Source organism: Lampetra fluviatilis, chromosome 15, assembly GCF_964198595.1.
Source record: "Lampetra fluviatilis chromosome 15, kcLamFluv1.1, whole genome shotgun sequence".
NCBI lineage: Eukaryota > Metazoa > Chordata > Hyperoartia > Petromyzontiformes > Petromyzontidae > Lampetra > Lampetra fluviatilis.
The window spans coordinates 11823288-11846821 of NC_136289.1; the positions used below are offsets into that span (position 1 = coordinate 11823288).

The 23534-nt window shown below is 51.9% G+C and overlaps 1 protein-coding gene across 2 annotated transcripts; it reads left to right on the forward strand.

The window, feature by feature from the left end:
- The first annotated feature begins 894 nt into the window (after positions 1–894).
- On the forward strand, positions 895–14339 carry LOC144936230 (protocadherin-10-like). Of its 2 annotated transcripts, none has more exons than XM_078863234.1 (5): positions 895–1634; positions 5475–8275; positions 9309–9391; positions 10049–10251; positions 11635–14339. In XM_078863234.1, the coding sequence occupies exons 2-5, from the start codon at positions 5552–5554 to the stop codon at positions 12399–12401; spliced, it is 3777 nt and encodes a 1258-aa protein (XP_078719360.1). In that variant the 5' UTR covers positions 895–1634; positions 5475–5551; the 3' UTR covers positions 12402–14339. The 2 variants fall into 2 exon arrangements, with proteins under 2 accessions (XP_078719360.1, XP_078719361.1); XM_078863235.1 differs by having other exon boundaries at positions 10052–10251.
- Positions 14340–23534: the final 9195 nt, after the last annotated feature.

The window sequence follows — 23534 nt, forward strand, 5'->3', positions numbered from 1 at the left end:
CTACCGCCGCTGAAAAGCTGCACACGAGTTAGAGTTGTATGTTCTATTTCTGCAAGGCATCTGTGTCAACACGTTCTCTTTAAATGTTCATGGCCTTGAGTCCCCTCGCTAAGAACACTGCACCGCCTCTTCCATTCACGTTAACGCTGCCCCCCTTACATCCACCCAGACTGTGTAACATACACGAACACACTTGTAGCAGGCCTTCCGATGTTAGGCTCTTTTGTAGAAAAAAAAAAAGCTCTTGAGCAAGTACGTGGGCGGGAAACGTCGGACATAACAATAATGGCGAACAACGCGCCACAACTCTAAACTCCACCGAAGAGCCTCAACAACAACAACACCACCAACCGCGAATCCCCCCGCGGTTATAACACTTACAAGGCTAACGTTTCAGGCAATGGCCCCTCTACAGATGCAACTTTCGCGAGAGATACGTAGATGCGTCGCGGCAGGGTATGACGACGCGGATGAGAAGGCGGGGAGGGAGTTCGGGTGGGGTGGGGGGGTGTGCGATGAGAGAAACCGGTTACAGTGAGAATGCGGCTTCAGTGATGGATCTCCGCAGCGAGTCTCCGGGCATGTGGCGTGCAGGGAGCCCCGTTCCGCCAGGGTGACCTGTAGCGCCGCGCCGTACAGCGGCGTATTTAGCAAAGCACGCCGGCCCTTCCACGCGCACGACAGCGGGTGGCAAGCCTGGCGCGTCCTCCCCATTCATCACTCATCCAAATCCCGCCGTCGTTTCTCTCCCCCAGCCGTGACAGATGGTAGCGAGGGAGAAAGGAGGAGGGTGGGATGGGGGGTGGGGGGGGGCAAGTAAGGGACGGAGGGAGCGAGTGGGGAAGTGAGTGAGGGAGGGGTAGCGAGGGTTTGGGGTGGGGGGGCTGTAGAGGAGAGAGGAGGAGGAGAGGGAGAGGAATGGATAATGGTGGGATGGCCACAAGCACGGACGGAGAGAGCTGTGATTGGCTCCGAGCGTGTGTGTCTCACCGCAATAGGCTGCTGCGCCTGAGCTAAAGCGCTCATCTCGCCCGCTTACGGGATTCGAATGCGCTCCCAAACACCGAGACCCGCCGCGTTTGGGATAGCACCCACGACTCTCCTCTCCACTCTCTCTCGTTTGTCTTCCTTACTACCCATTGCTTGATAGTTTTTTTTTTAATTATTATTATTCTCCACCGCCGCCGCCGCTGCCTGCAACTGTGCAGGTAGACGGCAATTCAATCCCCGTAGCGGCGATAAAATAATAATAAGAATATTATTAATCGTAATTAATTTCCCGCAAAGCCCCGCGTGCGCGGGGTCACTTGGCAATTCATTCGGGACCGAGTGTTGTGCGCTCTGGGCGAGTGCGCGACGGGGAGCGTGAGAGACAAGCAGAGAGAGAGAGAGCGAGTGCCAGAGGGAGAGAAACTCACCATCCTTCACTGCGCTCCCGTTCCGACACGGGCTCCGGGCTCGCGTGAGACGATGCGTTTCGCCCGTAAGTCACCCTCCCGAGGGACCGTGGAGGAATAAACATCGAGAGCGAGGACGTCGCCTTGACCCGCGCGACAACCCTTCAAGCCACCGCCATCCCAAGGAGCCGGCGGAGCAGAGTTCTCCAAGTGCACGGCGTCGCCGCAGAGAACGGGGTAAGATTCTGTGCCCGCTGCTGCGAGTTTGTGTCCGCGCAACGAGATCAGTGGCGATTGTCAGCGAACCGGTGCTGGGATTCCCCCCCCCCCCGCCAGGTCGACTCAACCCGGTGGTGCGGTTTTGTAAATAATTTAATTCCGAAATGATTCACAATTTAGGGAGACAAAGGCGGCCGGGCATGGTTGCTGGCTGTACTCGGCCTTCGTAGGTGCTCGTTAAAAGCACTTGTCCCAACAGCCAAATAGCTTCATGGGGGGGGGGGGCGGGCTTTTTGTTGTTTTCGGTGTCTCCTGGGTTTGTGTGCGCGGCGCGCTTCGGTGCCGAGTGTCCGGGAAGGAAAGACGATGGCGAGCCAACGCAAATCCCAACCATGCGAATGGACGGGGTGTAATGTCATCCTCTGTTCATTCGTTGGTCATAGCGCGTTCAGTAGCAAGCACACGACGCACTGCCGCTCTCCGTCGCTTCATTGCGCTCCACTGAGGACGCTGTCACCCCCCCCCACCACCACCACAGCCCGGCTCGCTCCGAGCGCCAATGACGACGCCCGGACAATCCGTGAGGCTACATCACTTGTCTTTTTTGTTATCTCGTGAAATTGTAATTGTCATTCTCCTCGGCGCGGCGTCGTGCTCTTTCACAAACTATACTCAATTCCATGGCTTTGTTGTTGTTGTTTTTTTGAAGACAAAGCGATCATGGCCGTGACTATTTAATTTTTTTGAGCAAGCGCGGACCCCCGTTGTGTTCTTTTCCCCCTTTTTTATTTGGCTACAAAACTACAAAAAAAAATCAGGATCGAGCGCGTCATCTCGAGCAACTTTCATTTCAGGTTATTCCGAAACGTGTTCATTATGTAATCAATGTGTGTACGGAGCCGGACACACGCCTCGCTGTGTTACTCAGTGCGCACGGCCTTTACAGCAAACTTTATCTCGTCCAGATGTCTTATCCACTCGGCATTGTCGGATATGAACATGATAAAGGACACTGCCTCTTGCGACAATAAGACGCCTTATTAAAAGTCATTGGGGACTGAGGAGCGGAGGGGGGGAGGAGAGGAGAAGGTGGGGGTGGGGGCGTGGGTTTTCCATAGGTCTTCATTTGAATTCTGACCACACGCCTCGACAAAACACAGATGCCTTATCAACACATTTGAGAATTCAGCGAAGCATGCCAATATTGCGTGTGGTCCTGGGATGTTAAGACGAACGAACCCCGGTGAGCGGACGGCGTCGACACAAAAGCGAGCGTTTCGTTTACTTTCTCTTCGCATCTTAAATGCCAGGAATGAATGAGGCACGAGGAACGAAATGGAAAGGAACCCTGAGATTAAATGCGAAAGGGAGTCCGAGACGTAATAAAAGGAATGTGTGGTGCTCTATTATTGATAAGGCCAGGATTACATCTATCATGAAAATTGATTCCGTTGGTCTGATTTCCAGTCGGGATAATTTCACACTTTTTTTTGGGGTTGCTTGCTACTCCTGCCAAAAAGAAAAAAATACCCGACGGATACCAACCACCCTGGGCTGTGGTAAAAGGGCGAATCCGCTGCCTGCTGCTCAGTGAGCCAAGCCAGCAATCTCGCTGCCGGATTAGCGCGCCAGAGTATTTTATTCGGCACTCTGTGTAGCGCGCGCGTGGTTGTAGCACACTGCACGTCGTGATGCCCTATGGGGACTTGGCACAGCGCTATTCCCACGAACACGCGTTTACACAACCATTTAACTTACGGCAAGGGGAACCTTGCGCTCCAAATGCCTCAGCCCATACGTAAGCCCTGTGCGCTTTTCGGGCGCATGCTTTTGCGATCATTTGTTATTTTCGATCATATAGATGTTGTTGGGTCTTCTTGAGGTGCACTCTAGAACAGCACGGCGCTGCCTATTGGTGGCATAGCCTTATTACTTCTGTTTCCGACGTGCACTGTGTTTAATTAGCGTCCAGGTGGTGGCTAAGATACTGTTAATTTCACGGTTGGCTTTTTTTTTGTCCTCGCAGTTTAATGATTGCGCCAAGCCCATCCTCCCCTCCTTGTTTATGGTTATTGTTTCTTGGACCGAACGAGAGCGCTTTATTGCAGAGACCGACAGAGACGCTGCGCCACGTATGAAGATGCGATTTCGAATAAAAAACCACAGAGGAGAGGGCCGTCCCGTAGCTTCATCACGTGCACGGAAGTGCACGGGTCGCTGTTGGGATCAAATATTTCTCCCATTGATTTCGCATTTACAGCCTATCTTGCAAAACCCGACAACACCTATCAGCGAGCCTGTGGATAATGATTAGTGTACTAGTGTTCCAACGGGCTGCAGTCTGTCCATTGGCAGCGTTATGACCACCGTCGCACCGTGTTGCCACTTTATACACGTTTTCAGTTCAGTACAACGTCGCATATCCGCCCGCACTCAGCAGCGGTGCGTTGTGCACAGTGTAAATGTGACTAAATAGATGTTTGCATATCTGAACTCTTCACCTCATCCACATATATACCTTAAGTCCTCAGCGAGCAGATATGCGACGTTGCAGCGTGTTTTAAATATCACGGTTTGAGTGTTGGCTAATTCTAGGGGTACTAACTTCAATGATGGCCCGTTATACCGACGTCTGGTGTGTAACGCAGTACAAATGGCTGCCATGGCTACAGCCTGATGTAAATGTCAGTAATTGTCAATTACCTGCAGCCTGATATATATATTAGAGCAATTAACTAGATTGTTGCTGCAAGGGGTACACTAATAAGTATGTAGCTCGATATGACTTTTATCTATCCACTGTTTGTTTTTCATGCTTCCTATTCTGCTGACGTAGTGATACCGGACACGCGTAATCTGATACATGAGCCCGTTTACAAAACAGATATTTCGACGATGAATGTTGTGTCGGCCACCGTGTCTCTGGCCCATGTTGCCCCCCCCCCTCCCCCCGAGTGTGAGAGTGTATGCCGAGGAGCGCTCATGCTACGTGCGATGCACGACCGCTCCATTCCACCATTTCCATTCCTCCACTCTCGCAATGAATGGAAATTTTGGCCGATGTTTTTTGTTGTTGTTGTTCACGCTGCTTAAGTGTAACAATGGCTTTGGCCACGACAAGCTGGAGGGGAGTCTGACGTACCTATGAGTAGGGCACGATGGGAAGAAAACCCAACGGCCTTGTCAACGCGCATACGTTGACCTAAATATCCCCCACGCTTGTCACTTTGCTTGGAACAACCACGACCGTATTCGGTGTGGTGGGGGCAACATTTAATGACGCTCCACATTAGCTCGGAGCGTAAAACGTTGGCGTATTCCGGCAATGCGTACGTGGCATGACCACATGTGACCGCGCGCCCGCCACCAATGCTGCACCGTTTGACTTCGTCGAGAGCCCGCGGAAGTGAACAGAGAGCGGCTCCTCGGAGAGTGTACGGGAGATTCGGCCGTGCTCACCGGCGGTACAAGTTGGGCCGAACAATGCGCCCCTGATTGGAGGGGGCCTCTCGCGGCGGCTGCGGCGAGGTGTCGCACAAACGCGGTCGCAGATTGCACCCTGTGGTTTGCGACCTTCGAATCGTGTGAATGGCACGCAATGTTTCGGACAGTGAAAGAAAAAATTAGCACCCCCATTCATTCTGGTAATAGCTATTGATTATGCATTATTCATTTTTACATTTTCACATCACAATTTCATTTTCCACAACTGAAAATATCGGCATTAAAAAGCACAATTCACAGGGTTTTTTCCCCCCAAAACCTGTTTCCCCATAACCTGTTTTTTCATTATCATTAATCATTCCGTGTTCCTGCCCGACCCTCCCCCTTTATCTCCCCGCAATTCTGATTCCTCAGCCGGCGCTGTCCACGCACGCAGCTCGGCGGTCGATCTTCACCGCGCGTCGTGCCCTGGCGCGCCCTGCCCCGGGGAAATGGATCCTCTCCTCGCCGCCCTCCTCTGCCTGTGCTGCCTGCGCTGCGCCGTCACGGCCGCCGCCGCCGCCGCCACCGCCGCCCAGGCCTCCGCCCACTCGTCGGCCCTGCGCTACTCGGTCCGCGAAGAGGAGCCGCCGGGGACGCTCGTGGGGAACCTGGCCCGCGACCTGGGCCTCACCGCCGCGCAACTGCACGCGCGCGGATTCCGAGCGCTGCAGGGCACCAACGCCTCCGACTACCTCGTCGTGAGCGCCGAGAGCGGCGAGGTGCGGGTGCGCGGGCGCCTCGACCGCGAGGCCGTGTGCCCCCGGGTGGCCGGCGACTCGGGCTGCGCCCTCCTGCTCGAGGCCGTCCTGGACCGGCCCATGGAGCTGGCGCGCGTCCACGTCGACGTGCTGGACGTCAACGACCACGCGCCGCGCTTCCCGGCCGAGAGCGCCCTCCTCGAGATCACCGAGAGCGCCGCGGCCGGCACGCGGTTCCTGCTGGAGGGCGCCCACGACCCGGACGCGGGCGCCAACGCGCTGCGGCGCTACGCGATGGAGCCCGACGACGGCGCCTTCGCCCTCGACGTGCAGCCGGCGGGCGGCGGCGGCGCCCGCGCGCCCGTGCTGGTGGTGCGCCGCGCGCTGGACCGCGAGCGCCAGGCCGTGCACACGTACGTGCTCACGGCGCTCGACGGGGGCCACCCGCCGCTGACCGGCACCACCCTGCTGACCGTGCGCGTCCTCGACTCCAACGACAACGCGCCCACGTTCGACCGGCCCGTGTACCAGGCGCGCGTGCCCGAGAACGCGCCCGTGGGCACGCCCGTCGTGCAGCTCAACGCGTCGGACCCGGACGAGGGCGCCAACGGGGAGGTGGTGTACGCGCTGGGGGCGCACGTGGCGCCGCGCGTGCGCGACCTCTTCGCGGTGGACTCGCGCTCGGGCCGCGTCACGCTCAAGGGCGCCCTCGACTACGAGGAGGCCAACGCCTACGAGATCTACGTGCAGGCGCGCGACCGGGGGCCCAACTCCATCCCCGTGCACGGCGAGGTGCTCGTGCGCATCCTCGACGTGAACGACAACGCGCCCGACGTGCAGGTGCTCATCCTCGGCCAGGGCGGCAGCGGCAGCGGCAGCGGCGGCGGCGGCACGGGCGGCGCGGCCGTCATCGGCGTGTCCGAGGGGGTGCCGCCTGGCGCCTTCGTGGCCTTCGTCCGCGTGAAGGACCGCGACTCGGGCGCCAACGGGCGCGTGAGTTGCACGCTCGAGGGCGCGTCGGCCGTGGGGCCCGGCGCGGCGCTGCCGTTCGCCCTGCGCGCCTCGGACGGGGGCGAGGACTACACGCTGGTGACGGCGACGCAGCTGGACCGCGAGGCGGCCGCCGAGTACAACCTGACGGTGGTGGCGCGGGACAACGGCGTGCCGCCGCTCGTGTCGGTCAAGACGTTCACGGTGCGCGTCACGGACGAGAACGACAACGCGCCGCGATTCTCCCGCTCCACCTACGAGCTGCACGTGCCCGAGAACAACATCCCCGGCGCCTACATCGGCTCGGTGAGCGCCAGCGACTCGGACGCGCAACAGAACGCGCAGGTCGCCTATTCCATCGTGGACTCGCAGATCGACGGCATGTCGGTGTTCACCTACGTGTCCATCAACCCGGCGAGCGGCGCCCTCTACGCCCTGCGTGCCTTCGACCACGAGCACGCGCGCCGGCTCGAGTTCCGCGTGCAGGCGCGTGACAACGGCGCGCCGCCTCTGCGCGGCGAGGCGGCCGTGGCGCTCGTCATCGGCGACGTCAATGACAACGCGCCGGTGGTCGTCGCGCCGCCGCTCGACGCCAACGGCACGGCCGACGTGTACGTGGCGCCGGGCGCCCGCGCCGGGACGCTCGTCACGCAGGTGCGCGCGTCCGACGACGACGGCGCCGGCGGCGGCGACGTGGACGACGGCGGGGACGGCAACGAGAACGCCCGGCTGAGCTACTCGATTGCGCGCGGCAACGACCGTGGCCTCTTCCGGATCGACGCTTCCAACGGGGACGTGCGCACGGCGCGGGCGCTGCCCTACGAGCACGCGCGGCACGAGCTGGCCATCGCCGTGCGCGACGGGGGCGAGCCGGCCTTCACCGCCACGGCCACGGTGCGCGTGCTCGTCACGGACGCGCGTCCCGAGGGCCGGCTCCTGGGCAGCTCCGGCGACGACGTCGGCGGCAACGGCGGGGGCGGCGCCGGCGGGGCGGACGGCGCCTTCACGACGTCGTTCATCGTGATCGTGGCGCTGGGCGCCGTGTCGTGCGTCCTGCTCGTGGCCATGGTGATGATCGCGCTGCGCTGCAAGCGGGAGAACAAGGAGATGCGCACCTACAACTGCCGCGCGGCCGCCGAGTCCAGCGCGCAGCCGAGCCCGCGCAAGAACGACGTGACGCTGGTGCGCAACGAGCTGGAGGCCGCCGCCTGCAGCAAGGCGGGCTCCGACGCCGACCTGGCGTCCGTCATCGCGCTGCACACCTACGAGTACCAGTCGTTCCTGCCCTCGGAGGCGGCGGGCGGCACACGCGGCTCCGGGGACGCGCGCGGGGAAGACGCCGCCGTGTACCGCAAGGCACCCGCGCCCGCCTACGGCTCGTCGGCGGCACCAGCGCCTCGCAAGCCCCTGCCGTGCCACGCTCTCAACGGTGTGTCTGGCCAGCCTGACCTGCTGCTAGGCGGCTTCGCGCAGCCCGCCGCACAGGTGAACGATGCGAGACGGCCCCATTTTTTAAATTACCGCGCGGCCCGCGGAGGCCCGCGAAGTACTCTCCGCTGAATTCTCCCTCCGCGACTGCCCCGGCAATGACTTCATAAATATCGAAAATCAATCATCCATCACGATTCATCATCCCCCCCCCCTCCACCAAGTGTGCGTTACGCACAATGCAGCGTGCACGGGGAGGGGAAAATAATAAATTTTTGTTCCATACATATCTCCGTAGACTGTCCGCGTAATTAAATTGCAATCAAGTATCAAATATAGGCGCATTGTGTATGACTGATTGACTTTGCTCAAATTTCATCTCCATGCGTTTTGCTCCGGTTAGCAATTATAATGTGAAGCAACTGAATAGGGGAGGTACAATACCGGGAGGGGGGGGGGGGTGGATTCATGGTTCGACCTCTACGCAAACCAACGTCCCCAAGGGAACCAAGTGCAGAGTGCGTCAATCAGCGGGCATATGTTGATCGCATTTGCCGCTCGGACTGGCGAGGATTGAGCAACACGACGGGGGGAGGGGGGACCCAGGAGTCCGTGGGATCTGCTGGTGGCAGATGTTTAAGAGACTCAGAAGCGGATATAATGAGGAGGCACATTCGAAGAATACGGATTGCCATCATTATGCTTGCTGAGATCCGAGCGCTCCTTTTGGCGAGCTTCATGTACGTTTAAAAAACACACAAAACACGTGGTCCCGGCGAGGACTCGTCTTCAAACGTGCGAGCTTGCGCTCTCTCGACAAGGGGTTCAGAGTCTGCGTTCCTATTCGTGGACAGACGTCGGGCGCTAACGTTGGCAGAATAACCCTGCTTCGTACGGATTGCTCCTGTTACTAAACAAAATGATGAATGTTGCAATCTTCCGTGGTGAGAATGGAAGTGAAGGAAATGGCATGCAGTGGCGATATACAAAACTAACAAATTTCACGTGCACATATGCAGCGTCTGCCCGTACGCGATCGTGAATTCGAAGTGTGTGAATGACGATGGCATGCCCCGTTGCTCTTTTGCAGAGGTCTCGCTTTTTCTTGGAGCCCAACAACCATTTCAATCGACAGCAGCAGCAGCAACAGCAGCAGCAGCAGTCGTCTAGAAGGTGAGCGTTTAACACGTCACGCACGCGATACCCGTAATATTTTCAGCACCTTGCCTCCAAATTAAGTTCCGTTTTGCGCTGGTAATTTGCAGACGAAGCTAATATCCATAACAACACCACGGGAGAGGAGCAAGGGGAAGGCGGTATTGTGGCTTGGCAGAATCCCGTGTTGTCAGGTGGCCATATTTCCTGCCAAATGCTAAACAGTTGGAATGCGACAAACGTTCAATTAAATGCCGATTGTGGGAAATTCAACATAAAAATAAATTCCAATGCCTATCAATCTGAAAAATAAACGCTGGCGACTATCGCCTTCAGTTTGAAAGTTTAAAGCTCACTGTTTCGGCCTTGGCTCATTGTTATCCGGAGCCATGTTGGCACAATGTGGAGTGTGTGTCTATTCACATCAAAAGAATGTACGGCATTTTTTTTGTTGTTGAGAAAATACAAAAAAATTCAGCCGTAACGTCTTAAAATATCCTTTACCTCATAGACAGCTCTCTCCTAATACGGAACATGACAGCGTTTGGAAGGATTTGGGACTCGCTCCAGAAATCTCTGCACGTGCTCGGACACTCAACCTCTTTGTAAGCTTGCAGCGGCGCCCATCAGACCCAGAGTGCCCCCCCCCTGCCTGCCCCCCTTTTCCCTGGCCAGCAGCCTGTCGTGCAAGGAGGCGGACCGGCTCAGCTTCAAGGACAGCGGGCATGGGGACAGCGACCCGGGGGACAGCGACCAGGACACGACGCGAGGCTCCTACAGCGAGGTGGCGGCCAAGGAGACCGTCCCGCTGCAGCCACAGCGCGGCTGTACCGACGACGGCGCCGCCGCCGCCGCAGCCGGGCCTCGGGAAGAGCAAGGTACTGGGGGTGCCGTCCGGTTCGTCAGTTGGGAAGAACAATGCTCGCCAGGACGGCCCACAACCCCCGCTTGCCCGTCACCCCCCCCCCCCCCTTCCGTAAAATCTGCGCAGATAAACGGAATTGCGCTTGTATATTTTCATGCATCTATTTGATCGCTGGCGCAAGGGCAGCGGAGCGTGGAGGGTCCATAATGCGTTTTCGCAGCGCTAAGAGATTCGTGCCAAGCTTTGATGCCGTTCGAAGATGCGAGGAGGCCCAGGCGAAGGCTCTCGCTCTCTCCCCTCTCGCTCTCTCCTCGCACAACCCTTGTGATAAGCATAAAAAGTGGAAATTTTCATTACATCTCTGGGACGAGCAGAATGTTTTAATCGCATTGCTCGAAGCGTGCTAATGCATGCAAAGCCGCACATAAAGCATTATTATTTAATGCATTAATTATATGCCGCGCTATTTATTGCCAAGTGGCTTTTTCATATATATGTGTGTATGGTATCTAATCTAGATTATCCAGCTGAAAATGAATGTAGAATTGAGCCAAGCAAGCTAAAAACACGAGAGAGAACAAAAAAGAATCACACGTTAAAAAGACCAATATTGCAGGACCCATGCCATGGACGCTGTCTATTTCAGTTGCCCGTGCAAAAAAACCCTTTTGACATTTTTTTTCTTTCACCGTTCGGAATATTGGTGAATTCTGCAAGAATAATCTTGTTACTGTTGTTGTGAAACACCTTGGTATTCGTTGCACATTCCTTCACACAATGGCAACTATTGGCGAATGGGGAGAGGTAACTACAATGATATGCGTGAAGAAAACTTCAGCAAACAATAGAGAGAACTGGAGGCTGTATTTTGAGGGGAAATTACAACTCGGGTGTCAGGACTAAGATGGAACAATGTAAACTCGGGAAACGTGCCATCAAGCACGCATCTCTGCCGCGCATCTATGCCGAGAAACAGGAAGTGCGAAAATATCGACTAGGAAAGTAAACACGAGCATAATGACGCAATTCAAACCTGTTAAGAAAGTTAAGCGGGCTTGGGCAGGACACTTTGCTCGTAGGAGAATGTAGGCCGATGGTCAAGAATAACGGTGTAGTCGCGGTGGTCAAAGTATGGAAGTGCATCCGAGAGCAGAGATGGAGCGACGAAATAATCCCTGTTGCGATCATTACATCGCAGGATTTTGAGAATCCTCCGATTGGCACGGTTGGCTACGTACGGTGTGACAGAAGTTCAACGTACGTACGCACGTACTGAAAAGGTGGTGGCAGCGGCGGCTTGGGGAGGCGTTCACGCAGCAGTGGATTGGCCGTGGCTCACGACGATTACGACTCGGGCAATAGAGCGTGGCAGTGAAGACGTCGCAATCTCTTGCAGGTGACGGCGACGTCCACTCCAACTGCACTCCCGAGTGCAAGGTTTTGGGCCACTCGGACCGGTGCTGGATGCCCGCCTTCAACGGAGCCGAGGGCAGGCCCAGCGGCGGCGGCGCGTGCCACGAGGGGGTCTACGTGGCCGTGGCGACGGGCGACGCCCCGGCGGGTGGCCCCCACCGCGACTTCCCCCGGCGCACGTTCTCCACGTTCGGCAAGGACGACTCGGACGGGGCGCCCACCCCGAGCCCCGGCGCCACCTCTCGGCCTTACCTCGCCTTCACCGGCCCCGCCGCGAACGCCTCTGGCTCGTCCGCCGAGCGGCCGCCTGTGCCGGGGTCGCGTCCGAACACGCTGCGTCTGGGCGCCGCTCCGTACGCCGCCGGCGCGGCCGCAAAGAGCCCCCCGCGGCACCCGAACGCCGACCACAACGGCAACAACGGCAACAACAACGGCAAGTCGACGACGACGCCCAGCGACGACAGCGACGGCAGCGCCTCGATGCCGTGCCAAGAGTGCGCCGGCCCGTCGGTACCCAACAATGTCGCGCCGACGCCGCTGAACAACGCTCACCTCGCCCCGACGAGCCTGCCCTTCTCCGCCAGGCGGCTCGCTCCAATACCGGAGCCCTCGTGCGCCGAACTGGAAGAGGCCGATGCCGAGCCTGCCATGCTGGCCAGCCGGGAGAGGCACGGCACTCGAGGGGAGGGTCTGGACGCCACGCAGGTCGTAGCCGAGATCGAACAGCTTCTAAGGGACTCTGCTTCCTGAAGAGCCACGGCAGGTTACCTGTGCGCTGGACCCAGCAGCCGAGCGAGCGAGCGAGAGCGAGAGAGAGAAAGCCACGTGGCCAGCAATGGGGGTGCATCACCACCGGGGCGATTGGCTGATGTTTTACGGGACGTTTCCCAGAAAGGGTTGAGGATGCCACACGCACAAGAATGTGGATATATTTGTGACACCCTGTGGGTTGAGGCACAACAATGATAAAAAAAATAATAATAACAACACTGTAATAAAGAATATATACGTGGTCGGGGGTGGGGGAGCAATCATCATAACAAAAGGAGAAGGGGCGAACTTGATTGGATCTTTTTCACGGGCAGCACAAGACAGAAAGTAGCGTTCACACTGCGCTCATCACTCGTTACGGACACCGCTGATTTGCGTGTCCAAAATTGCCGTGAATCGAACAAGTCGGGTCTGTGTCATCGGAAATGACTACTGCAGCCAGTGCTCTAAGACAGCAAGGAGACGAATCTGAAATTCTTGAAAGGGAGGAGGAATAAAGAACCACATTCCCTTGCCCCCAGTGTCAATGTACTATTATATATGAGGTGGAAACCAATAAACATCAACTAAGTTTTGGTGTCAAAGGAGCCTGGAGCAGCTAACGGTACCGAAGGAAGCTGCTTCCTTGTTCTTTTTTTTTTATCACGTTCCATTTCATGCCGCATCCACACACACACGTACACAAAAGACACAAGAGGTTGCCAGTTCGATCTCCCGGCACAACAGAGAGGAATCAATGTGTGTGTGGGGCGGGGGGGGGGGGGCAGGTTTCTAGAATGACCCCTGGCCTCTGCTGTCCACCCAGCCAGCATAAATTGTGGGTGCACCACCACAGTCAGTGGCAGGTCACATGTTAGCGGTGGGGGGGGGGGGTAAAATTGTGGGTTACCCCCCCCCCCCCCACCTCTTCCAAAATATGCGGCCGGCGTAGGAAGAGTAGACCAAGGGGCTCTCCGGAGCTCCCTCTGGTGGGGGTGCCGTTTTGCCAGCGCTTTGGTGCGACTGAAGAAATTGCAGGGCTGCACTTTCACCTCCATCATTTTTCACGCCACCATCCACGTTTTACGAGTTACATATTTACAGTATGTGTGTAGACCAAAGAAGACCCGAATTCAAATGGAGCTAGACATTTCCATTAACATTTGTTTCATGGCGAGGAGCCTATTTATTTCCTCTATTTTGTTGTTTGTTGTTTGTCTTGGTCGATGACAATCTCATTTCTAAATTAAGGTAATGGACACAGTACGAGAAAACGCGTAAGCACTTGGCTGAAGTACTATCCATCAAAAGGAAGACATTACTGAGTTAACAGTATTTTTGTGTCCTAATGAGCAGATTGTATAGACAAGAGCGTCCCTCTATAGGGATGCCCACTACCTATTATATTGTTTTTCAGTGAAAAACACACTGTAACGCAACGGCAGGGAATCGTGGAGATGTCTTACAGGATTATCGCTCCCAATGGACAGATGGACATCACATGTTAAGAAGAAGAAGAACAGAAAAAAGCAACCCGTCCATCGGTACTGAATTTTTTTCTATTTCACAACTTGTGGTGACCTTTTGGACTCAAGATGTGCTCTCTGTGTGATATATACTGTATTAAACTTCATCCTGCGGTAAATAGGCATCGTTCAAGCTGTGACTGTCAATAGCTTCGTGGGATAAGTCGGCGGATGGTACACATTAAAACAAAAAAAAAACATTTCGCTAATAGCTGCTTCTCTTCTTTGGGATAGTGGGTGTTTGCGACTCATTTTAAATTATGTGTTGCATACGATCACATTTCTCAGCTTAGACCAGGAGGAGAGGCCATCATGAGTGCATAACTTTGATCAATGTCATGTGCCAAGCAAGCCTGCCCAATGGTGCAAGGTACGGACGAGGAGGCTTCTATTTACTGGCAGTTGTACACAACAGAGTGGTTCGCTTTGTGATGTTTTTCATGAATTCCCAAAATAAACATTGCTGCATAGCCGTAGTGTCCCAGTGTACAATTAACACACTTACTACAGGTGACGTCGTATACCCCCCCCCTCCCCCCGATTGCCTACGTAACTGTTGTTTTACTTTTGTGTAAATGGACACTGTACTTTTACATAGATTATGACGGGATACATCTACAAAAATGAATTAGTTTTTTTCAGACTTTTTGTTTGCTGTTCCCACCCTTTAAAAAAAAGGAATAAAGATATGATTTTAATCAACCAAACTTAAAAAGTTGACTCAATAAACAAAAAGTCTAAAATGTGCTTACTAGTCTGTTCATAATTTCTAGACATGCCATTTGCTCTCACTACACGATGACTTCCAAAACACAATCGCCCTTAAATGCCATCCATTAGCCCGTGCCTATGCCACGCTGCAGATTCTATACGTGAAGGTTAATGCCGCGCCACACTCAATAACTACCGTTGACCCGGAATGTCGCGAGCAACACGCATTGTACGGGCTGCCTGCCAAGGGAGGGCACTCGCTTCTCGGTACCAGAGAGCTCCCCAGACTGCGCGGACACGGCATTTCTACCCCGACGGCTATTCACACGCCTTTAAAACGTTGCCTGCATGCAACCACCCTCCCCCCTCCACCACCATCACCATATTTTAGTCTTGAACTGGACGACGACACATACCCGATGGTGCACGGCGCGTCGGAGATTTAACTGGGGGAATCAGCTGGACAAACCGTTGTTGTTGTTTTTGAAAGGGGATCGACCGAACACGGTAGCATCAGCTGCGACCGTGATTTTGTAGTGGACTTGAGCGTCACGTTAAAAGCCTACCCACGCGCCCCCCCCCCAAAAAACAACAACAACAGGGCAGCCATTGTTCACATCCATTCAACGCTTCGTTAAACGCCACGATATGGTGCCATTATTTTGATGGCGTCAGGTGCTTCTCATCGATAGCTGCCTAAATCAGATAACCAAAAAACAAGTCTGACAGGAGTGTTGGGTTAGTTGTAGGATATACATCAAGCGGGCTCTCAGTCTCCAGCACACTGCTTAGACCCCTAGATTACGCGCGCACCATATCGCGCCCTAACTCACGCTGATCATGGGATCGTGAAAATGGGCCAGAACCTCAACGTGCTGGCTTGCCCAAATGCGCCCACCACTGTGCTCAACGTGTGCCCAGCTGCTAACAACCAGCCACTGTGAATGTGGCCTCTGCGGTTCAAGGCATGCATTGAACTCTGGATATCGCAGGCGCGCGACTTTTGTGGCAACAGCTGTGCTGCGCGCAGCAACGGAAATCGTGTTTCGTGCTTACACATTATCTGCACGAGATCAGGATGGCAATTTGGTTTAAAAAAAAAATCCATATTTTTTTCATCTGCGAATATATTCCATCGACTGGTCGGTGGCCGACGTGAGCTCTGTAAGAGTGTTATGGTTTAGTGGGAACTACATGCCAACCCCATGCAATCGTGGGCCTTTTGGCTGTGCACAAGAAAAAAAAAAGACAGTGCTATGCGGCCTTCTTCATCTGTGTATCACTGAGTCACGAGATGATGTGGAGAGCCAGTGACTTGCATGGATACCACCAGGGCTTAATTTCTCACTCAATATTATCCGGCTTGCTGCGAGGCCCACTTGGAGCCGGCTTGGATTAGGGATTTTGTATAAGGCACTGCCACCCAAAGTACCAGGTACACCCTATCTCTAATAATCCTATAAGACTGTACTCTTTATTGCGAACAACTGTACTGTCCTTTAGGACAGCTGGTAACCCTAAGCACTATTCATGCACAAACCGCTGCATCACTCCACCAAATTAAGCAAGATGGATAATAATGTCCTACTGGACATCTGTGAAAAACAGCTTGATAGCTCATTGGATCCAATATAAATACATATTTTGAATCTGATTAAATTATTGCTGGAGCAGCATTCCGGACTGTTACAGCTGAAATTCAGCAATGGATACCACGACCCACTTGTGCACAACCAAATCAGTAAATCGGCAAAGCCACATGGCTCGGATGGATAATCAGCCCACAGAGTCGGTTGCCCTTGTGGAAGTTTACCTGAGGCTGTGGTATGGCTGGTGAAGAAGGCGGTAGTGGTCGTGTTGCCACCTGTCCTGGTCTCACCAGGGCCGTCCTTCTTCTTGAGGCAGCTGATCCTGGGAAATCTGTAAGTCTTTCTAGGAGATAAAAAAAATCCATGTTTTTCCTTTTTGCCAGTTGCATAACAACGCTCCACTCAAGACGACGCCTTTACACGTGGTTCTTCCTTTCTCCGGTATTGTGAGATGATTTATTGTTTTCCCTGTGATATGTTTCTATGGTTTTTGTTGTTGTTGTACCACAGCAGTGGCAACCCCATGCGAGTGGCAGTATGCCAGAGTCTCTGCAAATTGAATCTGGATGTGGGTGGAGAAACCATTCCAGCAAAGATTGTAGGGGGTGGGTTCATTAAATGAAAGCAGGTTATGTGACCTCGGATGAAGTCTGTAAAATGTATTTTTTTAAGCTGATTTTTCCTTCTTCTTAAATGGGAAACTTTATTTTGATTGAATATCTTTGATGTGCTGTTCTTATTAAATTGTTAGGCAGTTAATTTGGTCAATGCTGATTGGTCATTTTTCTAGATGGTCTAGTTTTGTGCTCCTTAATGTGCAGTGTGTACTGTATACCAACTATTGTGGGCTGTTTCACATTTAAAGTAATGTTCATTTGAAATGTAATAGTACATATATTTTTAGGCGAATGTTATATATGGATTTCGTGTGGATGTAACCATAAGTAAGCAACACTTTTTGTTGTTGTTGTTATGACCCAGAATTATCAGCAAACTTAATCTGGGCTGGTCTGCATTGCCACGAATTGAGTCCATGGGCCAGAGCAGAAATGTGTACCACTTGCCAATTTCTGTACGTGGCTAACAATAGTGGATTATAGTACTTGATAACTCCACTCGTTTCAAGTGTCTATAACATAATTCACTGTTGTTGACCTCGTAAATAATTTAACAAAACATTTTAATCACGAAACGAATGCCACCTCAAGGGGTACCGACACGTTCTAGTGTATGTGTGGTTAAGGCGCAGCCCTGGAATTGCTTGATCGAGCCACTGCCCGCAGAAGGCACTGCGCTCCACGAGGAGGGAATTCTAGAGAGAATCTTGGCCTACTCTTCCACGCTGGCCAGATAAGCAAATCAAAAAATGCGTGCAAGTCGATGTAATCTCACACGCACTTAAGTCGCCAACGTAAAAAACGAGTAAAAGAAACGCGGCGGCCTTTCTCGTGGAGAGAAGCGAGGCTCTGCCCACCTCGCTTCCCATTGGCCTCTGTTCACTGGCCAAGCCTCGTCGACGTACCAAATGAATCGTCGCGGAGACGAACATCCCAGTGGCGATTTCGCAAGGTGGTTGACGGCTGGAGAATTTGCCCATGTCAGTGTGCGTTCGTGACGCCTCCCGTGACGGGAGCCGCACTCGGCTCGAGACAAAACAAGCGGACGCACAGGGGCCTCAATCAGCCAATGAGGCACCCTGGTTCATGAAAATAGGGGTGAACAAATATCAGCTTAAATTAAAATCCCATTCAACACAACTAGACGATTAACATTAAAAAACCAATGCGGTACATCTCGATCATCCCTACCTTGTCTCCCATCTAACTCCCATCTTTGACTCGTATCTACATCTCATCTCTCTCTCTCTCTCTTATCACATCAATTCCGTCTCGTCTGTCTCTCTTTTCTCATATCACTAGATCTCTGCCTCCTATCTACATCTATTCTGTCATCTCACCTGGCGTTTATAAATCGAAAGGGGAGTATAAAAAAACCAATGTCTGAGTCGGGCCCCCGATGGGGTCAGGAGCAAAGACTAAGATTCCCCGTGTAAAAATGTTGACTTAAAACTTTCGTGACTGCAGGAATTCATATTCTTGGTTATTTCGGTAAAGTCACGTAGATATAAAATAGAAGACCGCTTGTGTTGCGATCGAAACGTCGTAGTTTTTGCTTTTTTATTTTCTATCTACGTGACTTTACCGAAAGAACCAAGAATATGAATTATCCGTGTAGCCTTCGCAGCCTGTTGGGGCAAGTGCTGTGAGCGAGTAGCACATATGAAGGCCGGCACGGCACACGAGGGGGTGGGTGGCCAGCACCACGCACGGAACGCCACTGTTTTCAAGGCCACGTGGCTGACAGCGTGCGTGACTCACGCACCCACACGGCCATGCCTTCCGTTCCTTCATTTAACTGTTCGCTGTATATCTCGTGCCAGTGTTATAGTCTTTTCTGCATACTCTGCACAGTGTAGGCAATATATAAACACGTTTTTACTCGCGGAACACCACATGACGATGAGTAGAGAGAATGGGGCGCCGCGGTGGGGAGATGTTAACTTCCTCACCTGGTATGCAGGATGTTCGTGGGCTTGATCCCGACCCGGACGCATGTATATTTGGAGTTTGCACGTTCTTCGCGTGGATTTTTTTCCGGGTCCTCCGGTTTTTCGTTCCACATTTAGAATCAACATGCGTATTAGAGTAATTGGCTGCTATACATTTCCAAATGATAAGCCACTTCGTTGAGCTATCATTTGCCGCCAGGTCGCTTCTGAAAAATAACTATATAGCTCAGTGGGCCTTCCGTGGTGAAATAAGAATACAACTAAAATTGGCAAAGGAAAGGGGCGACGAGAGAGAAGTCCCCAAGACGGAGGGCACAGCTCAAGATGAGCGGCAGGACGAAAGATGGAGCACAAGGCAGGAAGGGGAAGAAGAGGAATGACCAGGCCAATATGTCGGGGATGATAGGGTGATGATGAGAGGGGAGAGAAGAGAGTTAGAAGAAAGAAGGAAGGAGCAAGCAGGAGTGAGCTGCACAGAGCCGGGTCTGTTTTCCCAGGGGGTGGGAAGAGAGGGGAGGGAATAAGAGTGGGGGTGGCCACGCATAAGTCACGTGATTTGCGGGACGCTTGAGCTAATTTAGAGTACATTGATGATGTGAAATGCGTATCCCCTTGTCAATCTACTGCTGGTCGAAAGCCTTCCCCACGCCGTTTCGGTCATGTGCATTGTTTGACCGTACTTTACCCACGCCGTTTAACACGTAGGCTTTCGCGACCAATATCATCCATAATATAGTTTTTTTTGTTGGGTTAGATCGCGTAAATATATAAATGTATATTTATATTGACGCGATCTAACAATGATCATGGTAGCTGCTGACGGCTTGGCCTTCATGGTGGTGACTTATCCGAGCACTAACCAGCCTCTAGCCTGCTTAGCTGCTGAGATCGGAACACATTGTGCGTCATTTGGCTATAGGCTTGTGTTTGTATTCATATTTAGTTGTACAACAATGAAATATATGTTCAAAATGAGGCTACAATTCGTATACTGGGCAAATGTGACTGGTTAACATAAAACATCCACCAGGCAGTAAAAAAAAAACATTATTAAACAGATTGTGTCGGAGCCTTGTTGCAGTTAACGATTCAATATAAATGATTTAGTTTATTTCAGTAGTGGTTCTAGTCCATTCAACTAATACGTCGTTAGAATTGCAATCTATAAAGGCGGGGAAAAATGCTTTGTGCTCCACATTGAGTGCGCGGGACAAAAAGAGATAGAAAAGCTCCACCAATTTGAAAACGAATTTAATTCCAAAGCTTCGGGGAGATCAGCATATAGGATACGCTTGGAGCCATCTCTGTGGGATTTTTGTAAAATGTTATTATAATCCGAAACAAAAAAAGTGGAAGGGGGGAGATGGCAGGCTCCCCATAGTCGCAGGTTTTTTTTGTGTGGCTGTGATGTAATGAATTCAACTTAGCACCAGCACGGGGTCCACACAGACGCGAGTTTGTAAACGTGTACAACGAGACAGGACACCACACACGCTGCCTGGGCACTCGCTCATGATGGAGACTATCTTGGCGAAGCGGATTTTTGTCAAAATTCATGGCCGCGATGTGGGGGGGTGAAAAAAAAATATTGATGCATGGACAGGTCACGGAATAAATGTGGGACAGTGCCGTACCTAACAATGCCCTTACATATATTTTTGATGAAAAGAAAATATTTGCAAAGTGTAATTTTAATAACCATATACTAAGTAAAAATAAACTTCAACCAAATTACAGCACCACGCCCCTGCCACAATATGATCTATATTGCACACACATTCCTTGGGTGAAGCAGAACATCACATTGGTTCGTGTCCTGCGCTATGGACCTGGCAAACTGAGTTCGATCCCTGGCCATGGCTAAACACGAGCGGCGAGTGGTAGCTCAAAGTGCGTCTTCAGCCAGCCACTTCCACTTCATCAACCTGCGTTGACCAGCATGGTGAAGTATGGTCAAACAACCCTGCATGATCGACATCGTGCGGCTCGAAGGCCTGCATCCAGTAGTGGGTTGACAAAAGATCGCAATTCATTCACGCGTTCCCGTGTCACGTGCGTGCATCTCATAGATAGAACAAATAAATAACCGCGGGCAAGCAATGGCCAAGAAACGAGTCGCTCAAGGTCTATAAGATCTCACTCATTACACACAAAGTGCTTGCCACAAAAGAACCGCAAATCCTCGCTGATCTCGTCAAGGAGCAACAACCATCTCACGCGAACTCCGCTCATCCTTCCGGCAGCGGCTTTTGGCTCTCCATCGAACAAAGACGGTGGTCACCGCATCGTGTGTTTTCAAATGCCCTTCTGCGGCCGTCTGGAACGCTCTTCCGTCAGATATTCGGAAGCCACTGGAGCTATGCACTTTGACATCATCGAGCTTGGAAATTCAATGATTATGAATATATTTTTGCTTTTAGTTTGTTGTCCTTCCCCCGCACATCCGATGAGCACGGTTGGCTTCGTACGATGCGACATAAGTTCAACATACATGTTATGCACAGGAAGCCACAATAGCAGTAACGTCCATGTGTAGAGGCCAGCAGGGATGATTTATGTAACGAGGTCGATTGAAAAACAAACAGGAGACGCGTGCACACGTGTAATTAAGCATAAATTGCTGGAAGAGAGAGGAACTGCCCCTCTTCCACAGGTGAGCTTCCCCGAGCCAACACCAGCGAGCTGGCGGTGTCAGCGTGTGGCACGCGTGCAATTTCCAATCGATATTCTCTATCCAAGCCATAATTACCAAGCCTATTTGCTTCGAACATAATGAGGGCACTTAGGCGCTAATCAGTTAATGGCTTAAGAAACCGGTTCAGACTTTAAATATTATTGAGTATATCACGTAATTGCACGGTGGCAAAGGGACGACACCGGGGGTCGTATGGAGTGCAATGTCGAGTCTTACAATGATGTCGCCTAGAGAGGAAGGAATAGCAACAAGGAAAAAAAAAACACGTGACGTGGCCCAGCAGGTCACGGCTCATTTTTTTCACGCGTGCCGTCTGTGTGATTGGAGTTGAGTGTAGGCTACACCACTGATCCTAAACGGACGGGTCAATGGGAATGGGTCTAAACTGAGATCTGAATGTGGATGGGGAAATCCTCGCCTTTCGACTCGGAAGTTGCAGCTGCCTCGTTTCTTTTTTATGCAGACGGCTTCGATTTGGACCGATTTTCCACCGTGCGTCTATGATGAGAGCCCATGTTGATTTGCGCTTGTCGATAAACTCGATAGCATCGCGACCTCTCGGCGACCCCTTTTTGTTTTTTGCCTGCCAATGCATTTTATTATACAGTATACATATACAGCCGTATCTATAGAAATACATTCAAACACTGTGCTGAAATTATACTTGCAAAGTTCCGACCATGAGCATACATCAAAAAATAGTGTAATTTTTATCTATATTATAATGATTCAAAGTCATATTTGAATATATTAAAATGTGCTGAATATTTTAGATAAAACTTGAAGAAGTGGTTTCTATCCTTGAGGCTATGATACCGTGCGCCGTGTCCCATGTTTTAACTTTACACAAGTCTGCACCATACATATATGAATGTGAATCGCATACATCTCTTAAACGGTAAAGATGAAAAAGATGGACCATGGCCCATGTCCATGGCACTGGAGTATAAAATGATAACTGGACCATTTTGAAAATATATTTTTACGTGTTTTTTTTATAATGCCTTTGTAACCCCCCATAATATATTTAAGTGTCAAAAAGCCAATAATTTACCGAGGCCATCTACTGAGTCTTAGGATTCGTTTTGGGAAATACAATTTATAAGCGTTTGGGCATATGCGAGGAGTGCAGTGTAACGGGACCCCCACCCACACACACAGATGACAGGATAACGTTCAAAGCTATATACGGATGGATTCAATCCACAAGCCCATCGCTGCATTGCTCTCTCCAGCCCCTTTCCTACAACACCTGCTATGGATTGGCAGTCACCCATCCAAGCACTCAGCAGCTTTGACCCTCATTAGCTTCCGAGTACCCATTTTTTACTCGATATTTTTTTTTCTTTCACCAGGTATAGCCCACTGAGCTATATAGATATTTTCAGAAGCGACCTGACCACAAATGATAGCCCAACGAAATGGCTTATCATGTGGAAATGTATAGTAGCCATATACTCTAAAGCATAGTTCTAAATGTGGAGGAGAAAACCGGAGGACCCGGAGAAAAATCCACGCGAGCAAACTCCAAATATACAACAGGCGTCATGATTGGGATCGAACCCACGACCTCCTGTATACCAGGCGGGGTAGTTCGCCTCTCGCCATTGAGGCGAGATGCTAGCTCTTGCTTGTAAGCTCTGCCTTATTCGTGGTTAATAATATTTTTGTTCTATTCATGTGCAAATGAAGACACTGGACACTGCATACACCTGATAGTTGGCAATCTCGGACAAGCTGCAGCTTTGGAGGTTCGGATTTCTGGAGTTGAGATACGCAGCTGTAAGCTGCGACAAGTGCTGTACTCATATTCTTAGGTTTTTTCGGTAAAGTCACGTGACTTTACCGAAAAAAACCTAAGAATACGAATCCTTGCAGTCACGAAAGCTTCAAATCTAGAATTAAGTGCTGTACTGTATCGTCAAAAACAATCTTGCGGCAACCATAAGAAAACTCGTACCTGCAGTACCACCTTCCAAGTCGCTATTCTATTCTTGCAAATGGCAATCTGCTATTGAGCTAAATGCCACTGTCGACTTCTGC